The 24,307-nt window shown below is 28.2% G+C and overlaps 2 protein-coding genes across 4 annotated transcripts in view; one reads left to right on the top strand and one right to left on the bottom strand.

The window, feature by feature from the left end:
- LOC129960492 (uncharacterized) overlaps nt 1-6,668 on the bottom strand; it is an 86,436-nt gene extending 79,768 nt beyond the window's left edge. For 2 of the 3 annotated variants that reach the window (XR_008783599.1, XM_056073962.1), the window contains exon 1: nt 6,534-6,668. Coding sequence is in view for 1 of the 3 variants with exons in the window: in XM_056073961.1 (XP_055929936.1) it covers nt 6,534-6,542 (9 nt within the window). In the remaining 2 variants the exon portion in view is untranslated. The remainder of the gene's footprint in view (nt 1-6,533) is intronic. The other variant, XM_056073961.1, reaches the window with a different exon arrangement.
- The window catches only part of LOC129960493 (U-scoloptoxin(19)-Tl1a-like), a 47,801-nt gene continuing 30,129 nt past the window's right edge, over nt 6,636-24,307 (top strand). The window contains exon 1 of the mRNA XM_056073963.1: nt 6,636-6,776. Within this exon, the coding sequence (XP_055929938.1) occupies nt 6,683-6,776 (94 nt within the window). The 5' untranslated portion in view covers nt 6,636-6,682. The remainder of the gene's footprint in view (nt 6,777-24,307) is intronic.

Consider the following 24,307-nt stretch of genomic DNA (forward strand, 5'->3'; position numbering starts at 1 on the left):
AAAATCTGAAACGATGGAGCGTGCAGAAAATAAATTAATATGATGATTCACTACCGTTTATTTCGAATAATACATTTGCTGCTACATGAGGGCTAAATTATTAATATTAATGAGTTTCCCAAATGATGGCTTTTCTTTTTTCTATGGATTTAATTTATTTTTCAAATTTCTTGTTTTGAATTTCTGATACAATAGTTTTTTGGTACTTAAGACAGAAATTAATGATTTAAAAGAGGAATTTTTGAAAATAATCAAAGGTCATTGCTTACATTGAGGTATAAAGTAGGATGTTTTGAAGATTTTAGTCCCATTTTTATCTAAGATAGAAATGCAAGACCTTCTGCGTATCGCAAGAAATAAAGTATCTTAATTCCCCTCATTTTTTATTAAAACGGTGTTTAAAATTGTAACTATATAACATCATACAAAGTACGTATTGCAAATATTTGGTTATAATTTTCTTACTGCGGTAGTTGTTCAGACAATGGTCCTAACCATGCCATGTATTTCTTTGGCGTCTAGTTTGATAAATTTTAGAGCTATTTGTTTCAGCTCATTAGAACAACACATAAATAATTTTATTATTGTTAATTGGATGTTTAATATATAACATAATAAGATGAACGTAGAACAGAATAAGACAGTTAATAAGTATATAACAGAATAAGATAAACGTAGGTTATACATACACCTGGCCCTTGTTAAACCTTAAAGGAAGATGAATTGAAATGCAGAGTTGTTGCAATTTTACCGAGAGTCTCGTTAGATATAAAAGGTAGTACAGGACGCGAATTAGTCTGGATACTTATTATGAGGTTCTTTCACTGTACGCATGCAATATCTGTTGTGTAATCTAATGCATTTACTCATTCTGTCTACACAGCAGGTGTAATTCTGTTATATATTAAAAATCAAATTAACAATAATGAAATTATTTTTGAGATCCAACCATTCGCATTCTTATTTGCTCCGAACATGAAAGAACATCAAATTTTTCTATAAAGGCTTTTTATTTCTTTGTTACCCTTTTATGTTGATAATGATAATTAAAATTTAGTATTTTAAGTGTAATGAAGCTATGGTGAAACATCTTTAGAACGTTATTCTCGTAAATAAGCACCTAGCATAAGCATTCGCGTAAATAATACCTAGAGTCCCGATACATAATTTCATTTCTGTTAAAAGTGCTTTCATAACATTGCAATTATTCAAGATTTAGTAGCCCAAAAACATTCTGGGAAACATATTAAGGATATAAATTCAATTCACAAGATTTTGAATTCAAAATCAGTAATCATGGCAATCTAATCTGACATAACAAATAGACTTATCTAAATCTAACATAACAAGTAGACATATCTAAATCTAACATAACAAATAGACATATCTAAATCTAACAAAATAAAATTAAAATATGAGCATTTCCTTTCAAAATCCCTTTAAAAGAAAGGCAAAATGAAATATTGCATTAAAGGTAATTTATATTTATTTTTTATAAAGCAATTTTAAATAATCGCAATTTATTCTGCAATGATAATTACATTTTGTTCGCTTCTGTAACGAAAATTCGGAGACAAGCGAAATTATACATGGTTTCTCAAGAAGGATTATTGTAATAAAGATGATGTACATATCAGTTATTTTTCAACATCATGTTTTAAACTTTTAAAATATTTTAATTCCTGTTAATTATGTCTTCTAAAATATTTTAATTTCTATTAATAATATCTTTAAAAATATTTAAACCTACATTCGAAATTATAAGCACAATAATATATTAACAAGTATTCCTACGAACAAGTAAAGGAGAATCCTACTAACAAGTAAATCTAAACTCTTATATTTAATGTTTTAAATTAGTTGTTGATATAATTTTGAATCAAGTTTCGCTAGTTTGGAAAAATTCCTTGAACAATGCATTTTAGAGACTTTGTTGTATTTGTTTTTATGTAAAAATATACATAACTGACGTTTAAAACATCTGATACAATAGAGATAAATTTCCCTCATTTAAAAATAAAACGAATAATGGTAACTATTACTCCCTTAAAAGAATCGCATTCCTATTTTTAGGTTTAATTGCAAAAAGAGAACGCAATATCATCGTAACCTCAATGACTTTTAAAAAATTGCATTTTCCGAAAAAAAAATTCCACTGAATCACATATCATAACATTTTTTATACTTTATAAGCGGATGAGAAAAGACATCCACTTATTTTTGAAATCCAAAAAGTCATATAGTTTTTAGAAATAACACCTTATTGCGTTTGAGAACTCATGCCCCCCCCCCCCTTCAAAAAAAAAGAAAGAAAGAAACTAAGAATTGGAAGAATGAAACCAGATATCCAAAAGTCAAAAAAGTACATGGACAGCCAATTGAGCTGAGAAAAAGAATGTGACATGAAATGGGATATAAAAAGAAATATAGGATACATTGATTGTAACTTTCTTTACACCAGAAAAAGCACATGGATTGAAGTGAAGAATATTATGTATAAAAGTAAAAAGAACAATTTATACTCCTCGAAGAAAGATGTAACGTTTGACTTTTTTTGAGATATTTATTCCATTTCAAGAATTTTATCTTTAAAACATTAAAACTCGCATTTTTGGGTATTAAGTTTAGTATCAACAAATCTTTATTTTTTTCGAGCCCATTTCTCTTATTCAAAAAGAAAAATCTATTTCCTTCGACTCCTATCTAAAAAGTAAAAATATGGTTTCCTTTTGAATGGAATAACCCATAAGTCTTTTTAATCATATAATGAATTGCTGTGAAAAATACTATTATAGAATAATTTTTAAGATTCTTTCTTAACATATGTCGAGTGCAGCATGAAGTTAATTCATCATTTAAACCTTAAAAAAGATTTTATATTGAATTGGGAATGCATGAGGTTTATATATAGCGCAATTAATGTGTGTGTGTGTGTGTGTGTGTGTGTGTGTGTGTGTGTGTGTGTGTGTGTGTGTGTGTGTGTGTGTGTGTGTGTGTTAGGAAATTAGGATGTGAGGTATAAAATGATTGTGAAGTAGTTCGTATGACTGCTGTTGTTATTAAATATTTCAGATTAACTGTCTGAGCTAGCTGTAGAACATAAAATTAAAACTCCAAGAAGCACTTAGAAAAATTACAAGATTTTTTTTTATGTGTGTGTGTAACATAAAATAACCAAAGGCAGTTCTTAAAAAAATAGATCGTACGATTACAAATTTTAAATTCATGAACAAACAATTCCAGCTGTGATATTCTTTAAAAAATGGTTTTATGTCATCAATTAATTCTCCCTGCCTTTTTGACTAATATAATTAGAAGCGCTTATCATATCATATAAGAAGTTTTAAATTATGCAGATAACCCGAATTTTCTGACTTAGTGTCACGTTCTAGCATTTGTGAAAATAAATGCTGACTTAACTCACGATAAACTTGCCGTACATTTTCCAGAAGCCTGCCTTATAGCAGGAGAAACCGGAACAAGCACTTAAGAGAACTGGATACTTATACAGTAGCAAGCTAAGTAAACATTAGGAAAGGAGGAACATTGTTTACTTATCATAGAAATATAGCAGCATCATAAACTTAAGATATAATGGGAAACATGTATTGCATCTCGTACTTAAAAACAACTGCTTTTAAAGTGTTTAAGGGCTTTTTTACCATGTTCAAAAATGAAACTCTAATATTTAAAGTTACATTTAAAAAGATTAATTTTTGGTATTTTATTTAGTTTTAGGCCATTATTATAATTAAAATATATTTTTGCTTGCTTTATAACGGAGAATTACATAAAGCAATAGTTATAAGCAATTTTCGGAATTTAGAAGACATTTAAGAAGTTACCGATAAAATTTTTTAATTATCTTTAGAACTGAAAATAAAGTTATTAAAAAGAACACAAATATTCAATTTCTGTAAATGCTGATTATCCCAATATATTTAGTAAGAAGATGAAATTTTATAAGTGTTTTTATTATATAACATGACAGGTCGAGATATCGAGTTTTCCTTTAAAGCATATTTAAAACCACTTTTGTATTTGATGTAATACACAGATAAAAATGAATATACTTATAAAATAATAATTCAGAAATCTTAAAAATCATTGGTTTATATAAAATATAAAGAAGAATCACACGTTGTTTCTTGGTCTAATAATGACATTACGCATATGCTATTAAAATCATCATAATGCGCATTGATTCTATTGGCAGTAACAAAGATATTTTATATTATGCATAAAATATATCCAATTATAACGGTAATAAATATCTGTATAAATAATGCTGATATGTCACAACGACGAAATTATTTTAAGTAAAGTTAAGCAATAATTTCATCTTTGATAAAGACAAAATTTAATTTTCGATAAAATTTAATGATTTCTTAAATTAGTATAATCCTGTTCAGCTTTTGCTAATAACATAAAACTAATAAGAATACAATTTCTGTTTAATTTAGAAGATAAAATATCAACCCGATATAAGAGCAGAATTAACAAAACGAATCTCAAGACAAAACTGCGTTCTTCAGGATCTTATATCATAAATGACATTCACAAAAACTTCATTTTTGGAAAAATATGCCTATAAATTCATATTTCAATTTGTGTTAAATTGTATAATATAGATAATAACAACAAGTTAAAGAACGAAGCTATCTAAAATATTGATAAAAGCTTTCTGTCTGTTGTTGAAAATCGTTGTCTCTCATAACAAAATGCCAATTATGTTGCTAAGTATTTCAAATGCGAAATGCATGCAACACTGCGCAAGTAATCAACGAAAATTTTCCTTTAAGGGAAATTTAAATGTGAAAATGGCACATTAAGTTGTAGACACTGAAATTTGAGATCATTAATATTTCCCCATTTCAACAAAATCATAAGTTAGAAGCAATTAATTATACATCTAGAGTAAAAAATTAACTGTGTGAGAAATTATCAACCTTATCTTCGATTCTTTCGCTATCAGTAATCAAATTAATCAATTTTCGGTTTTTTCAAATAATTTTTTTTGTAAAATACTTTGAGGTAAAAACCTAACATATTTTTTAACATCTGTAAATTTTTATTTCATTGAAGGTGAAAAATATTTGCGTATCTTTAAGATTCAAAGTTACATAAAGAAATAAAATACGGGAAAAAAAATTATGAGCTGACATAAATTGATAAAATAGATTATGACAAGTAAAGAAAAAGAGAACAGATTTTTAGAAATAAGATTACTAATTGCATACATAAATACGATAACGCAAAGAAATGAAATGAAACCAAATTCTATCACCATTTATACTCAACAGGTATTACTTGGCAAAGTTCTTTTCACTTTTATATCAATAGATAAAGAACATAATAATGATAATAACCACTATCTTTCAGAAATTTGCATTTCTGCATAAAAAGATTTCTTTTGCTTTCAATTTTCTAAGTAAAAAATAGTATTCTTTGGTATATTATTTATGTTTCTATATAAATATATTATATACATTTATATATTTTATCACTTTTTATTCTTATTAACGATGAAACCTTTGCTTCTTACTTTTAATAGCCTCAAACATTTTTTTTTTTATCTAGAAGCTACATATGCTACGTGTAACTTTATATTAATATATTGATAAGTTTTGTTATTGGATTTTTAAGTGATTTAAACAATGTTATATTAATTTTGCATAAAAAAATTATTAAAACATTTTTTAAACATTTCATTTATGCAATTTATAAATTTTTAAAAATATAAAAGATTAAAAAATTCACCAATTATTAATTCATATTGAGACATATATATTTAAGTATCATAGTAATAAGCATCGATTGACGTTACATATAAACCCAGAAAAATTTCAATTTCAATTGACAATATCATTTAAATCAATATGCATAATCAATTAAAATTAGAAAAAAAACTATAATTTATTATAGAAAAGTTTTATAAAATTTGAGTTTTTTATTAAAAAATGCTAAACCAGTATATATTTCAAACAAAAGTCAGAATTTAATCATGCAAGCGTTGACATTACATAAAACTAATAAAATGCATTATTTAAAAAAAATTTAAGTACTTTTCTATATCAATGCTGTTACATTAATAGAAATTCTAATAATTTTAATTAACCAATTGCTTAAAGATTTGATAATCATGCTAAATTTAATATTTCTCCATTGCAAAAACTAGCGATGCACATAAACTAACAATAATGTTTACTTTGCCAATAAATGCAAACAAAACAAGTAAGCGAAACAATTTACACAAACTCTTTTCCTAAAAATAAAATTACGGTTTGAAAAACATGTTTTAAAAAACATTTTCCTCTGCGATGTCATTATGCGTAATATAACAACACTCCATAAAGGGATCATTTACAGTAAACACTTAGTATAAAAGTTTTCATTAAGAAGCAATAAAAACTTCGGCTGAAGTAGCAATAAAAAACTCGCCTTATCCATCGAGTCACTTACCTTCTTCGAAGTCCTCCACTAAGATTTTTAAGAGACTTAAATAAAAGAGAAAGAAAAAAAAATATTCTTACCTCGACCATTAAGAAACTGGAAACCTTTATCGTAATGGATAAGGCGAGTGAGAAGTCCTAAAAAGATAAGGTTACGTCTAAATGCCGTTTCTTTTGCAGACCTGGACATATTCGTTTGCTGTCATCTGTAGTCTGGGGCACTAGCAGCTATGATGGGTAAGCGTGGTGTGCGCCTTTGCAGCTCTTCTGCCCTCCGCCGACGCTCTGTTGTGCTTCTCCTGCTCTGTGTCGTCATGGCAACAGGTAGGGATGACATCCTCCGACCACCTTCCAATTCGAACTCTACTTCAACTACGCCCGTTAACCTTCTATTGTATACGATAAATAAGTAATTTTTTAAAAAATGCAACAAGCCCAACCTTTACCATTGGAACATTACTAATAATTAAAATAAGCACTCATTTTTGCTGAGACAGGGCATTTGAAAATGGATGCAGAGAGCTCATTTGCCACCTGTGAATCGCAAAGGGCCCGTTTCTGCCAGAGAATTGATTCGCACAAAATCCATCATTAAATTCCGAACTCTATGATTTTCCAGGTTGTTAAAAGGGAAAATGTGATGGGTGACATCCATTAATTGTGTTGACAAGAGTTGGGAAGTAGAAAGAATTTTTATAGAGGAATTAATTTCATTGCCAACTGCAATAAACAACTTCTGTTAAGTGCTTTATCTTATTTTTGTCCTGCACAATGCAATTAAGAATAAATGCATCATTTGCCCCTTGTGAATCACAAAAGATTCTTTAGTGTTAGGGAATTGACCCATGCAAAAATCAGACATTAAATTCCCGACTCTGCGACTTTCCATGTTGTTAAAGAGAAGCTGTGGTTGGTGAAGTCATTAATTTCTTAAAGGATAGCTGTTAATGTCAACAGTTATGAGCATTTCCAATCAAGTGATTTATCTTATTTCATAGAACGCCATTGTGCAATATCCAGTACTATCTTACTCTACTGAGACAATTTGGAATGGGTGGAAAAAGAAACGGCTACCTGAGTATCGAAAAGACTCACTAAGTAATGTTTCAACAAGTGAGAGGCTGAGTTTTAGATTCTGCATAATTTTCTAAGTTGTAAAAAAAGGGCGTAGTTTATTATGCTGGTTAATACTGTATATAAGTTTTCAATTACAGGTAATTTTTGATAGTAAAATAGTTTTTCTTCGCATCAATGTGAAGCAATTAAAATAATTTCTTACTCAATGAAATTTTCATCTCAAAATGATTATCAGTTTTTAAAGAATAGAAAACTGACTGTAAACTTATAAAAATATCACAGTAATGAATCAATAGCCTCTTCGTAGTAAATAAAATCTACTCCGTTACATATATTCATTAAAAAATTTTTTCTACAAAAGATATAGAACTACAGTTCTTTAGCTTTTGGTCTGGTTGTTCTAATAAATTAATTAATACATTTTCTAGTTTAATTTTAGTTCCAAGTAACATAAAATGTAAATAAACGAATTATGCATTTACAACTAAGCTTTGAATGAAATACAGATTGTGCGTGTTGGCACTAATGCGCATAATCTGAAAAATTCTGAACTATACTACTACATAAAAGTAGCATTCAATTGCAATAATCAACACATCTGATAAAAAAAAAAATTATTTTAGCCATGAATGCTTCAACAAAGAAGTAACTAATTAGTGACAAAACGGAAAAACAAACCTAACATAATTAAGTAAGTTAATCAAAAACCTCACATAATTAAGTAAGCTTTGAAGCCACCATTAATGCACTTTGCAACAATTTATTTACCTAGTGACTAATAAACGCATTATTTGTCTTGTCTTACTTTAGGTTTTAAAAATATACGCCACGTGGAATATTATGAAAAGGATTTGATAAAGATTTAAAGAAGCACTATTTTTATTTTTTAAAGCTTTTTCAAAATGAAATTTTTTGGGGGAGGTGGTTTATATCACAGAAGATAGAAAATTAATTCTGAATTTCGGAAAAAAAATTTGCAATTTGAGACGTGTAGTTTTCTATTCACCCTTCCATCTAGCTGTCGACAGAATCGCAAGCAAAGAAAATTTTCAGTCTTTGGATTCATCAAATTTCAGTCTTAAACGTTTTAATTAAATTCAAACTGTCTGGATTTATAACACGTTGGATTTTTCGTCTATATTTTTAAAATTTATACTTATAATTTAGGAATTTTCTGCGAGCATATGCAAACTAAATTGTCAACAATATCTTTTTATGTAGAAGTTAACATTTTTTCTACAATATTGTTGAATTGTTGTTATAAATATTTGAAAATAATTTAAATATTAAAATCATTTTTAAGGCTTAATTAAATGAGAGTCATTCATTTAAGCCTTATTGTTATTAGCCTTCGAGTATTTATCTTTCTCAATTATCACAGAAGTCATCAACGTAAGTTGTCATGCTTTTCTAAGAAATCTTTGTTTGAAAATCGCATTTAAAACACGCTTCGTAGAGATCAAAGAGAGCACGTAGTAATTAATACTGTAACTGCAATGCCAGGTCAAAATATATTCAGTCATTAATTTTCAAAGATATAAGTAAGCATTTCATTAAGAAAAACGAAAAGGTCATAGAAACTAAGATGACTATCGTGTGACCAAATCTCTTTAAAGATTCACCGTATAAGGTGACATGGTGTATATCGAACGTCTTTCTGCTGAAGTAATAATTGTAATTGGAATTCTTATGTAAATTTGAATCAAGAGGTGCTGGCTCATGTGTCTTCCTCTTTATCTGACCTCTATTAAAATAATGAGACTCGTTCTAAAATAGCTCTTACGTATCTAAAGTACGAAGTTTGGATATACATGAAAAGGAAAAAATCACAAAGAAACAAATTTGGGCTATAAGTTGAACCTTCGAATATACTCAATAAACTTCACTCGCTTTGCTTCACATATGGAATTACATATTGTCATAAAAGAAGATAACATCCTTACTCAATGCTTTACACTGTAAGTAGACTATATCAGCGCGAGCAAGCAAATAAATATCTTGATTTTTCTAGAAACCTCAGCTTGATTTCTAACTTGAAGTTTAGAAGTGCATCAAATACGGTAAACTGCAATCACTCCTTCTTTAAAAAAATAAATCTTTTTCCTACGAAAAAGAATTTATATGTTTTCACTGCATGCTGTCGTTTCCGGATCAGGCTCAAAATCATGGCATCACGTCTCGTTACATCTAACTGTATCAGATAGGAAGTCATTTCCTTCAACTTGATAGCTGCCCAGATGTCGGAAGCTAAATCCTATTTGTATTGCCTTTTGATCCGGCGGCACAAACTTTGGAATTCATTGAACAGCCAACTTTATTGTTAAGTTTGTCAAGGGGGTTTATTAGTAAGGTCGGAAAAGAGGGTATCAGATAAGTTATCTTGTAGATACACTGGAGAAGTCTCTCAGTATTCAGCTAAAAGTCTCTATTTCAGATTCCCTTTTATTTTACCGTTTCCATATAGAATGCTTGTGTCCTCTTCTGATTAGAAGTTCAGAAATTTCCTTTGTACCTTTTAAAGTTAGTTCTGCATATCTTTAAAAATTATAGCGTTTTATACAATCGCTGTTTCATGAATTTAAAAATATACAGCTTTTATAGAAATTTCTCAAGAAATTTAAGAAATAAAGATCGCTTTTACTTTTTTTCAGAGAAATTACATAAAATTATATTAATGTCAATTACATAACAATATTAATGATGTATTTTAATTTAAACTTTAGGTGAATTGTTTCCTTTTATTAATTTGTTTATATTAATGATATTAGAACAAAAAGGCTGTTTTCTAGTTTATACAATAAAATTTAAATTTTAAAAAACTTGAGCCTTACTCGCACTCAAATTACTTAAAATATTTCAAAGAAACCGCTGTATTTTTGCGTAACTAAAAAACAGTAATAAAAAAGAAAAGAATTAAAGGCATTAAAATAATTAAATCAAAATTCTTCCCAGCGTTTTGTGAAAGCTAAATATTTTTGGAATCTTTTTAATAACCCGAAAAAAAATATCTGCTTGCCCTTGTTTTTTTTTTTAAATCTAAAAAAATAAATAATTATATTTTGTCTACATAAGAAAAGTTTGACTCACTCAGTTTTTATATTATGCAGCGTGATTCTCTATCACGTGTACAAACTATAAGGAAGAAATAGAAAACAATATAAAATCGGACGAATTGGGATCATAAAGCATTGCAGGGTATGAAACGCTAATGAGTTGGACGGCATTATTAAGAATCCTATAAAACGTCAAGGCAGACAGACCGTCATTCAGCAACTACCGCAGGGATAGTAGGATTAAAGGTTTCATAAACACGAAAATAGCAGATATATAGAAATAGAATCTACTTTAAGGAGTAAGTAGCTGCGTTGTCGTGCTGGAAACGGAACCCAGAAAAGCATATTGCAACCCATTAGATTTTGAATGGCTTCAGTGAAAATTATTTGAAATAATATCTTTTAAGATATATGCTACGAATAGGGAAAGAAAAACATGACCCTCTGGAATGGAAGACATGATTATTCGTCATGAAAAAGACAATTTACATGCTAGCAATAAGAAATAGTTATTCACTGCGGTATTCTTAAATACTCAATTTACATACTCATACCATGAGAAGTGCGAACACCTAATGCAGTCAGATGATTTCCCACAATGGGTTGAATTTGATGAATGATACCTCCAAAAGTGTATGGCGGGTCTAATAATCCGGCTTCATTCTTATTCATCGGCGATTCCAATTGTGGACGCATCATGAGAATGTGATGAGAAATTGCCGTATAAGTAAGCAGACTCTTATTTCTCTAGTTGATGTAGTAATGCTGCATAGTCGAGTTACCTTCACTCCGATGACGAACTTATTTTTATTGGGAAGGATTGGGTCGTAGCATGTGATGTCCGTTAGGACTGAGTTTCCGCCTATCCTGAGGCTGTGACGAACATTCGCATTTCTCTTATGGATGGTTTAGGGATAGTGGCAGTAATTCTTTTCACAGACAAGATATTATTCTCAGACAAAGTTTGACTCAATACGAAAATTCTCTACATTGTGAACTGTGAAAACTCCATTCTAGAGTATTTAAAGGCAGATATTGAATGGCGACTTTTATATGGATGTTTAACCATTTCACTATCAATGCATTGACTCTTTACAATTGCATTTCCGACCCTGGATTATAATTTAATACCAATTCGTCTTAGAATAACTTACCTCATCAAGAAATGTGCCCGCCTGATAGCGAATCAGCCTGTGAAGTACAGTTAAATTCTTTTAAAAATATAATACGCCATTTATTAAGTTTATTAAACTAAAATTCAGCTTACAATTACTTAAAAATAGCAAGAATATTTTTTTATGTGAATGTGAATGTATCAATTCCCAGAGATTTTTTTTTTGTATTCTCATTGTCGATTCAGTTCTGAGTACTGCTAGATAGTGCTTTTCGTGAGAACTATGGAGTCTGAGATTACCAAATGTAGACAAAAGGGACTGCTGTAAAAAAGATTATTCAGAACATTAAGTAAAACAACGTTAAGAGGAGTTGCGAGAAAAAAAAAAACTTAAGATCCCTAGATCCCGTATTCACAATTTTTTTAATTCATATATTTAAAGCCCTAACTTTATTATTCTGTTCTTGTTTTTTCTTCTTCTTTTTTTAAAAAACACTGCTTTAAACCCTGGTTCTGATTTTTTTCTCTCTTCAGATTTTTGATGCAAAAACTCTTTTAAAGGCCAGGGAATTTAATTGACTTTCCGGAAGGTCCCAGTGTAAAATTGAATTCAGACATACTTTATAGAATAACTAATAATATAGGAAAAACGGAATTAGCATAATCGAATTTTGAAACTTTTTCCTTAAATGTGAGATTATATATTCTAAACCATCGTCTCTTTTAGTAAATAAGCTAAAACACATAACTTTCGAATATCTGCAAATACTTATCCGATTATAAAAGATTTAAATTCGCAATAATGTATTCTCTCTCCGTCGAAGTGTTTAGTTCTTAAAAAGCAGTCCAAAGATTTTTGTATTATTGTTATTTTTCGCATTGAATATTAATCATTGTTTAGTTTTTTATTCACAAGAATAAATTTTTAAAACAGAAACGAAGTTTTAAATTATCTGACAAATGCAAGTACGAATTTTTTGCTATACCAGAATTATCTCCAAATATTTTGAAACACTAATGTAAAATCCCCCCCCCCCAAAAAAAAATCTATTCATTTTAACAATTTAATTAAAACGATAGTAAACGGTTACGAAATTCCTTCCTGGAAAAAAATATCATTTTATTTTCACAAGGGATTATTCTGAGGTGTATTTCAAAATAAAGTAAAAATTTATATTATTCTCTCGGAGCAATTTTATTTTCATGATTATGTTTTTGATGATATGGTGACAAAATATGGGATTAAAATCTGAAGAATCATTGGCTAGAGACTTGATTCCATAAAAGAACTCTTGTGTTTGCGAAATGGTCGTGTTAAATCTCTGTTCTCCCGCTGGCTTAGTGTGGAAACTTGAAAAAGAATTGCTCAAGACTTGCAGATGTTATTCTTGTTTTCTGAGAACTGTGCAGATTTTTTACTTTTCTCAAAATTGCCCTCAAACAGCTTCGAAATGTTAAGCTGAATTTAACTCGAAAACAATCTTCATTAAAACATTTTTACAAATTATCTTCCCGTGCTATTATGTTGAAGAAATTTAAAGTCTCACTGTCATTTGATGCCCCTTTGGAGTTTAACAAGGGAATGAAAATTTTGAATACTTTCAAATGAATATTTGTGAAGTATAACTGCTAATTAAATTGAAGATTTCAATGTGACGTAATTTTGATTTTCGCATTTTTGAAAATAAATTATTTAAACTAATTAAACTCCATCGATCGTTTTAAGAAAAGTAGTTTCAAAATATAATCTTCTTTTGGGTTTTTCAGGAATGAAGATTATTATGTAAATAATTCTTGAAAACAAGGGAGCAATTTTTTTTATAGAGGCATTTTATAACATCATCATAAGCGAAAATTCAATTTTAATTTTTTATATGTGAAATATACAAAAAGAGAAACTTGTAATCTTAAAAGAAAAATAAATTTTCGAATTTCGATGAATTACTATGTTTTAAACTTTTGTGAAAGGGAAGAAATCCTCTTTCCCTAGGCCTTATTTTCGGAATCATATGATTATTTTTCAATAAGTTAATTCAAAAATACTACGGGCTGAAGAACAAAATTTGATATTTTCCATTTCTACCAAAACTAATTTTTGTTTGAAATTCATCAACCGGAAGTTTATCTCATATTTGTTTCATTACCATCATTCATTTCATTCCTTCTTTTTATTTGATTTCAATTATTTAATAATTTTTTTATAAAATATTTACTTAAATCCTTTTTGACTTGAAGAAATACTTCTTTTTAGTAAAGAGATATTAGTTCAGCTAGTGACAGTTTAATTAAATAAATTGAATTAAAAAATTTAAATTTTTAAAAGTTTACCTACAATTATCACACTGTCTTACTCTGATTTACATAATTTGACAAAATAATAAAAAAGAGTTGAGAATTGTAGGCTTAAACCGCTGGATGTTTCTTACAGAGTCTTAAGCAATAGTCAAGAGGGTTTTTCAGAAATAGAGAAAGCTCAGGAGGATTTTACTTGCGTAGGTTTTGTGATTACTGTAAGCTGTTCTTATTTAGTGCCATTGTGACTGTGGCCGGATATTCTGATCTTCGACGCAGACGGATTAATCTCTTAACGTATTAGCATGAGGAAGTCTTTCCAATTAGTTTCTTTAAGAAGCCTTGCGCCACATCTACAGATCTATAAATTGGCAAAACAAACAAAAATCATCCAACCATGCTGATTTGTCCTCCTGCTTTCGTTCCTGATTCAAAACATTTTTTTAAAACAATTTTATTATCATACTGAAAAGTAGAATTTATTTTACTTTGTTTATTTTCTTCTTTTTTAGTCTTTAATTCATAATTAATTATTATAAATATTACGGAATCTCAAGCACTTACTTTTCGAATTCATTCCCAAGCGGCATCGCCCATCGATAAATCATTTCTGGATATATTAAAATTTTGTAATTGAATAAATAATTTATAAACGAAATAATCAATATTTGGATAAATAATTTATAATCTAAATAATTAATAATTGAATAAATAATTTGTAAGCGAAATAATTAATAATTGGATAAATAATTTATAATCGAAATAATTAATAATTGGATAAATAATTTATAATCGAAATAATTAATGATTGGATAAATAATTTATAATCGAAATAATTAATAATTGGATAAATGATTTATAATCGAAATAATTAATAATTGAATAAATAATTTGTAATCGAAATAATTAATAATTGAATAAATAATTTGGAAAATCTAGCATAAAAGAAAGTCAGTGGAAATTGGTTTCAAAATTTCATGTTTGCAAACAGCAGTTAAGTCAAGCTAAATAAAAGTGTGTAAAAATTGATCAGAAATATAGAGCACTTGTAGGGATGAAGTTCCAATTTTTCATCGCAAATAGTTGTAGTGCTAAAGATAATATTTTTAGACAAACGTGACTTATTTTAAAACATGTCACGTGACTTTTTTGAATAATTTCTGTTGTTGTCTGACTCTCTAAATAAAATATAAAATTTATAAAATTAGAGCAATTAAATAAATTTCATTGATATATTACATATTAAACCTTATTTTTAATATTCTAATTTTCCAAATAGTTGTAACTTGACTGTTAATCTGATTTATAAGTCAATAGTGCTATAGCCTTTAAGAAAGGAAAGATTTCTAAAGCAGTCTCAACAACAAGAAGGCTGTTTTAAGAAACGAGATCAGATTTAAAGACACCAAATACATGGCCTTCAGAACATCATTTGCTGACTGTTTATTAATATGAAATAAATAAATATGCATTACCAAATACTTTGGAAATTTATAGCAAAGCAGAAAACATAAATAAATTCATTGCTGACGATCACAAAACCTATATCATTTAAAAAAATTTGCTACTTTAATTATTGATTTTATAATGTGCATGCATTTTTGGTATTTAATATACTTAACATACACTAATTAATACACTGTTTTAAAATGTGCTAATTGCTGTTTCTCTGAAATAAATTGGAAATATTTTCACTAGCTCTTACCCCATAATTTTGTTCGCAATTCTCTGAATTTTAATAACTCGCCTCGAAGTATATTGCCTGAAATCAAGATTAGCGATATTCTCAATAAGTTTTAATGATTACAATACTGAGAAATGTCGAAGTTAAGGAGAGATATTTAAAAGGGGTCAATTAGTATTCTTAACCGAATGCCAATTAGTATTCTAATGTAAAACAGGAATAAAGGAAGAGTTGTGGCTCTCTAGGGGAAATTAAGTAAAACAATATTCCGATACTAATTAAAATGATATCCCTGCACTGCCACTGTCGGAAATACTAAATAAATAGCTAAGTAGGGTTGGTTAGAAATACTGAATTTAAATAAACAATCTATTGCTTAAAATCTTGCATGTAAACACTTAATAAGAAAGCACTCAGATGACCTTTTAGGGAAGAATTCATTTATTTGTAGCAACATATTAACATATATAACAACATTTACAAATTTTTTTTGAAAAGCTAAGTCAGATATATCAGAGAATTAACTTTTACATAAAATATATTAATGGTTTTATTACACCTCAAATGTATGTATATATATATATATAAATTGATAAATATAATTATTTATTTTAATAATTTTCTATGTTTAATCAGCAGAAGCAATATTCGATTATTGCTAAATGATTGAAACTGATTAATAGATTTTTCTAAAGAATAAAGTACGGTTTTGATACAGAGAAGGCAATTGAATATAGATGCAAGAACACAGAAAATTTATTGATATCATTAATCAGTACAACCATCAGTGCTGCAAAATGAAAGCTGAAGCTAAGTGTACAATACCCTCATATTGAGTTTATGTTATTAGAGAGATTTTTTTTAATCCGTGTACTACGATTTTTATTTGAATGAGGTTTTTGATTGTTTATTTTTCCGTAGCCCATTTAACGAGAAAAATAAACTTCTCTATGAAAGCAATTATGACAATTTATCTATCATTTCGAGTAATGTCCAGAATATTTGAGTGGAGATATGAAAAGGACAGCAGCAAATTCATTAATTTATCTTCTGGATTTGGCTCTGACCTTTCATAATACAGTTTATCTGGTGATATCATCAAATAAAAAGCTAATTTAGGCACATTAATTAGTATATTAAATATAATTATTCTGAATAAGAAGATAATCGAAGATTTATAGAACATTCAGTTAGTAAAATAATAATATTAAATAAAAAAATTAGAAAAAATCGCCCATCACAGAAGTAGATCGGAATTTTAAAACGAGAATAAATCTATTGAACTACGCTTTGATGGACTTTTTTCTTTTTCTTAGGAAGACATATTTATAATCATTCTAAATTTATAAATTATTCATATTTTTAAAAATTTAATTCATTGTCAGTATAAAAATGTCAATTCATTAGTGAAAATATATTTGATTTTAATGATCACTTTTAAATCATCTGCGGGGAAATATTTTCAAAAAAATTTAAACTTTTTTTTCGAAGATTGAAAACGCTAATTAAAGTACTTAGAATTATTTTTGCAAAATAATTATAAATTATTTTTAGCTGCGTAATATTTTTGCAAAAAAAATAATACACAGCTATTTTTTTTAATAATACGAAAGTTAAGATCTATTCATTAATTTAGAACAGATAGCATTGAAAAAATTTAATTCCTTTAGAACTTTCAGATAAAATCATTTTGCTAATATATCGACGAAATAATTATTAATATTTTGATTTTTTTTGCAATTATTTCGCCAAAAATTAAAATAAAAATCTAGGAAAAATGACTTTAAAATTGCATTGTAAAAAGCAATAACTTATTACTCTTTGCATTCGCATATAATTCAGCGAAAAGCTAATTGCTTCCGAGTATTTTATTTCTATGATTGATTCGAAGATAATGCGCGTTCGTCTATCTAATTTCAGTAGCTTTCTTTCAGTAAACATTCTTCATTTCTTCTCATTAGTTTTCGCATTTATTTAAAAGAAAAAAAAGACGAAAGAATGTTATTATATTACGATCTGATTATTATATTCACAGATTGCTGCAAAAATCTCATTTAGTTCAATCTGCCATTTACGAGAAGGAAATTTTACATATCGCGCCTTTTCAATTTTCTCTCTATAATTGTGGAAATAAATGATTTACGTCTTTAAAAGAAAATCTTAATTCAATTTTCTCATTCCGGCTTAATATAAATTGTTCAATTTGAAACATGATTTGATCCCTGTCTTCGTTCCATTTAGTAACATATCCATTTATAAGAAGAAATGATCCTCATCAGAAGCCTGAAGCTATAAGAATTTATTGCGAATTGATTTGATTTATCTTTTTTTTGTTGTTGTTCGATTTATATCTTTTCAAAACATTTTTGCTGATAAATCAATATCTTATGCACTTGAAAAGAACAGTGCAAAAATACGAGAAACAGTTACTGACAGTAATTAGAAAATAGTCAAATATTCCAAGATAAAAAAATCAAAGGAGAAAATGTTTTACAAAATGAAAAAAGTCGAACAAAGGATATAAATATTGATAGATGTAATGATATAATAAACAGGATTTGGTTGTAAATAGATAAATATTTATTTGCTTTTCTTCGAAAGTAAATAAAAAATGAGCCGATTTAAGATGCCACTGTCACATACATTGAGTTTACGTATCAACGTTCTATCCTGAAACAACTTGAGTGCAATTTCGAATTGTGTTCGGATATCCACCACCTGAGCAAGCAAGCCTTCGCTAAAATTTCGCACCACATTAGCGGGAGGACGCTTGCACGAGCATATTACCCATAGATTTGTCAGATATTCTTAGGAAATGAGTATCGAACTTGGATCCCTCAGGTTCTGCATCCGAAATATTATTACGAGACCATTCGGTTCCACAGCCATTTGGGAACGGTTACCAAGTAAGAAAGTCAACAAACATCTTGCACTTCATTTTCTAAGATACTATAAGCACCAAATATGTAATAAACATATATTAAGAAAAATACAAAGTTCTGACATGGATTTTAAAATTGAATTGGAGTATTGCAGTTTCCGTGCAGCAGGTGAATATGAATTGAATCCATAGCAAAAATAGTAAATTCATGAAACATTTTTTTTTAAATGTCTACCGTGTCGTTTTCGGAAATACTTCTTTATTAACAAATAAGTTAAAAATTAAGCCATGCTAAGTTTATGTCATTTTGTATCGGAAATTTAAAAATTTAGGGTCATTGCTGATATGTAATTGTAAATGATGACATACTTTACCAAGAACGCTATTTTAACGATACACATATCTTCTTCCCTACTAAATTAACAAAAGTATATAACAAAGATCATTATTCATGGCATGTGCTCTTTTAAGTTCATTTATAGACAAAGAAAAGGAAGGTATAATTAATCTCTTATTTTTCAAACTTCAGATACATAATTAACATTTAAATTCTGTTTTATTCATTTTAAATTTGTGTGATTTAAAAAAATGAATTTTTATATTGAATTCGCATATTTTTATTTTTAATCTAACTAATCAGTAAAATTATATGCATATTAAAAATTCACTCTCAGTATGTTTATTTTTGCCTCAATCAATGTTGTATTTTTGTATTCCATTATCATGGATGTTTATTATTATGCATTATCTTTTAAAATCTGAAATTAGTTATTTAAAAATTCTCAAACACTCATGCATTTGTGTGCATGAGGGGGGGAGACTTAGAAGCAATTTTTTAAGTTTCTCAGATGGAACCGATAATAAAAGAATTTGATTTTACAAATAATTCAGATACAAAACAATCAGGATAATTTTATTATCAAAAAGGAGCATATACTTTTTCCTTCATCTTACAAAGAATTAATATTAAGTATAATTGCTAAGAGAAAAGTTTTAAGTTAATGCTAAATTTGGCTTTCTGTTACTACATATGGAAGTTTAGTTAATTCACATTTTATGTATAGAATTATGACTGATTGTTATCAAATTTTAAAAATATAAATTTAATCAGTATGCAGTAAGTGAACTGAATAAAATATCATCCTTGCTTAAAGTTCAGAGGAATCTCAGTTAAAATTCTATTAAAAGTTTATTTTTAATATTTTTTTTATCTCTTTATATTTAAGTCTTTTAATCCAGCTGACAACATCTCTTTCCCCATCAGCATATGGAGATGACTGGTTTTATAAAAAAATGAATGGAACGTGATACGAAATTTTCCCGTCGTATAAATATAGATAACGCAATACCTAGAAATCTTATCAATAGCAAAAAGCTTTTAAATTATTCATCGACTAACAGGTGGTTATTGTATTTATTCTCTATTGAAACATTTTTTTGTTATCATGTCGTTTGAAGATGTCCAGACATTATTGAATTCAGGATCACAGCATGAGAATGAAAAACTTTAAAAGGGTGTTATTTTTAGCGTATTATCTATACAACTGTTTTCTTTTGTTTGTTTTTGTTTAACTGTTCATGACAGCTCCTCTCTTTGCCAAGAACCTTTTTCTCTTTTTTTATTTGATTGCGTCTTACGCCTGTTGGGCTTCTCGGCTTCGTTGCTATGGGAACTTAGTTGGCTTATGAATATGAATTCTTCCGTCACTTGAACAGCTTCTGTCACAGAAAGAGAAATGATCTTAGTCTCTCGTATAATTAATAAAGTGGGGAAAATAAATATCTCACGGACTATAAAAGTTTTCGATTTTCTTTATTCTTTGTCAAAATGAATTTAGAAAATTAGAATATTAGAAACAAATGAAAAATTGATGGATTAGACATGAGAGAACATAAAAACATTAGAAACAAAAATTTTCGCAGCTTAGGTTTAACCTATTAAGAGATTATTCAAAATTATACGTGTATGTATTTAACCCTTTAAGAGGCCGTATCGTTTGGAAGAAACGCTCTATTCAGAGCCAGATGAAACTCTGTAGGGACACATCTTTTCCGCTCACCTTCGAAAAACATTTTTTTTTTTTTTTGTGCTTTTAGTCTAATATTTGTATAAGAAGTTTTTAAGCATCAAATATTATGATTAAATAACAGTTTTTTTTTTTACCATCAAAATAATTGGATTCAGTACCTACATATGAAAAATTAAATTTAAAATAATTTTAAACAAAATAGTGAAATAATTAAAAAGCTTTTTAAAGTAATTAAATATTCTAATACAAAAAGTGCCAAAGCTTTTGGCTTACGTGACATTCGGGTAACCACGAAAAATACTGGGCCACATTAGACTATAAGTAAATTCTATTAAAAAAAAATCCTAAGAATGTTCTGTAATTTCAATTGTTCTTGATTCTAATTTGGATTATTTCAAATATCTTATTCTTATAAATCAAATGTAAATGCAAAGATTAACTTGGAAATACCACAAATAAAGAGAAATCTCCAAGTAATGGGCTTTTTAATGTCGCAGGGTTCAATTACCTACTTTGCCTATTTGATAATTCGTCCTTAGGTATATTAAAATATTTTTGAGAGTGTGATGTATTTAGGAAAAAAATCATTTAGCTCAACTGGATAAAATAACTTTGATTCGTTTATTAATTTGGTTAAATAATAGTAAATTTAAAAAACAAGGACACGTTGTTATGGTTAAACTTTAAGAAATTGAAACATTTTATTGAAAATTTATTTCATTTTTTTTTTTTTTTTTTTTATAGCCATGGCAAATTATTTTTTTAAAATAATAATAACTGATGGACAATTTGATTGTTTATATCTTGCTATATAATCAAAGTGTCTATTGATTTTTTTTTCAGTTTTTGAAGTAATTAATAGAAAGAAATTCTAATTAAAAGTAGCAAAGAGTAATTCAAAAAGTAATTCCATGCATATTCAAAATTAGATGAATTTCGTGTCAAGACTCATTCAGACCTTTATGGGATCACAATTTGAAAGGCTATTGGGATTTTGTTGAGCCTTTTTTTTTTTTGAACTACTTTAAAAAATGAATACTTTTTTTCTGATTTATTATTATTATTTTATCGGGTTTTCTACGAATTAAACTCTTGAATCAGGAGTTAAAACTAATTGATTATTCCTTAATGACTGAAATGGGTCAATCAATCCATTTTTAAACCAACCAAGATTATTAATGGCAACTACGAGAACACGGAAAGATAATTGATTTTCATGATTGATAAATTCATTAAAATATCCCAATAAAGTCTTAAACTGAATATGTGATGCTTTCATATTGAGTAAATATTGCAAAGACTCTTTTTTAGTCACGGTAATTTTCCATGAATCTCTCTAATGATTGCTGCAAGAAATGATCTTAGCCTCTAATATCATTACAAAACCAGGAACAGCAAATATCTCACAAAAAATAAAAATTCCCCATTCTCACCGAAATATTTGAAGAAACACTGATAAAGTAAAAATTACCTTGCTGAATTTTCAAACCTATCAATCCGAGAATGCTTTAAAGCAATGTGCGATGCACTCAAATTGAGTACAAACTTCTAAGATTTGTTTTAAAACAAATACCGTGATTTATGTCTTTCTCGAGTTTATGAGTTTTTTTCCATCACTTGCTGTAATGACTGGTAAGAGAATTCATCTTACCCTCTAATATGATTAATAAGGCTAGAAAAATAAGCATCTCACTAAAGATAAAAGAATTAAATTCTCTTTATTTTCATCAAAAAGAAAATGAAGAAACATTGATGAAATAGCAATTTTCGCTCCAAATTCTTCAACCTATAAAGAGAGAGGGAGAAAGAGGAGACAAAAAATAATAAACACGGAGATAAATGAAAGAAGTTTTGCTGTCCTAATCTCTTATGAATTTTCGATGACAATAGTGTTGAAAAATATGTCAGAGTGAAGAAAATTCTGAGAAAGAGCAAAATTCTAAGAGATCAAAGTAAATTAACGTTGAATGAAGCTTTTTCATATTTAGTTTGGTAACTGAGATCGCGTATATTAATTAAATAAGTCCCACGAACGAAGGATTTATGCTGTGTTTTTAAGGGCGATTACTATTTTTCTTGAAACGCCTTTTTAAAATAACATGAAAAATTTAATAAAAGTTAGAAAAGAGACAATTAAAAAAGAAAAATAAAATCTATTCAATTTCATTATTTTCAAAAATGGTTCGTTATTTCTAAGAAATCGTCGCTCTTTAAAGAAGGGATCCAAAGTTTAGAATTGCTTTTTTACTAACGAATTGATTTAGACAATTAATATAAATGATTCGATAAAAATCTCTGTTTCTTATGAAATACATCTTGCGTTAAATGATTTTCTCAGCCTTTCAATTATTTCCTCTTTAAATAAATAAATCTTGTTCTATTCATCATGATGGAAAAATTAGGTCATTTAAATTTGTTCAAATATGTTTGTTCCTCTTAAACATATAATAATTAAGCCAATCTTTAAAAAAATAGCATTATTATTTTAAGTGTTTTAATTTATAACCTTTCATTAGAAGTTGAGCATTCAATTAATAGTTTGCCTAAGAATTAAACAAATGATGAATACTTCAAATTAAAAAAAAAATTCGAAGCTTAAATTGGCTTCTATTCATGTTGACCTAGGCTCATCCATTAAGAATAACTGAAGAAAGTACACACATAATAATTCTCATGCTTATTTGCGGTTTCCATCTGCAAGTTATTTAGTTTTAAAAAAAAATTTCGCCAATAAAATTTACATTTTTAAAGAGCATTGCAAACGCTTTTAATCCATCTTCTTTCATGAATTCATGACATTTCTTTCTCTACCCTTTCACAAATCGTCGAAGCTTAATATTGATTTTTAAAAATTTGTTGTTTAAAAAGAGCGAAACATTATTTAATAGATCATCTTATAATCCACGAATAATATTTTGAGAAGTTGAAAATACGATAAAAGAAAGAATGGTAAGCGACGCTATATTTAATCGGTGTCTGCAAAAATGGCGCTTTCGCCTTTTAAGTTTGAACTAACAGAAATAAGTCGAAATAACAAACTAAGATCTTCAAGGATGCCGTCAAATCTCTTACTGAACAATACGTTTGGTTAATCCAGTCTACAAAAGAAGAAACATTAGGAAGTGAGAAACACAAATTCTTCGAATTGAAAATGAGAAAAATTAGAGCTTTTCTTAATTCCGCTACCGAGAAAAGAAGAAAAAGAGGAGTTCCTCTTAATTCCTCTACGGAGGAAAGGAGAGCATTGAAACTATACATCATTCTTTGCATGCTTTTATAAAAACGTGTAAAGCCCGGAAAGAGTTCCCGGAGTTCCCCCGCACTCTATTTTGTTACTGACTCTGCCCTTAGTTCTCTTGATACTTTGGACTTCTCACTGAATATTTTATTCAAAAATATGCTCTTATGGACGTGGGGTGTATCTGGAGTAACAATATTTGATGTCACCAATATATCATATCAAAATAAGAGGAAAATGTGAAGAAGGTTTCATGCCTTTTTTAGGAACGTTTTATGCAATTTTCACGATGGCTTAAGTAAAAGCGACAGAGGGGCATCTATCCTTTTACCTGAGGTAGAAGTCTGACTATAATATATTTGAGTAGGTTGCCTTCCTGGAGAATTTTTGAAGAATGTGGTCTTAATATGCATTTTACTTAGAGAAAACAAGGAAAGGCCAGTCCATCATCGTCGGAAATTCTTTTCTTGAAAGTACGTCTGTCCA

The sequence above is a fragment of the Argiope bruennichi genome, chromosome X2, assembly GCF_947563725.1.
Source record: "Argiope bruennichi chromosome X2, qqArgBrue1.1, whole genome shotgun sequence".
In the NCBI taxonomy this organism is placed as follows: Eukaryota; Metazoa; Arthropoda; class Arachnida; order Araneae; family Araneidae; genus Argiope; species Argiope bruennichi.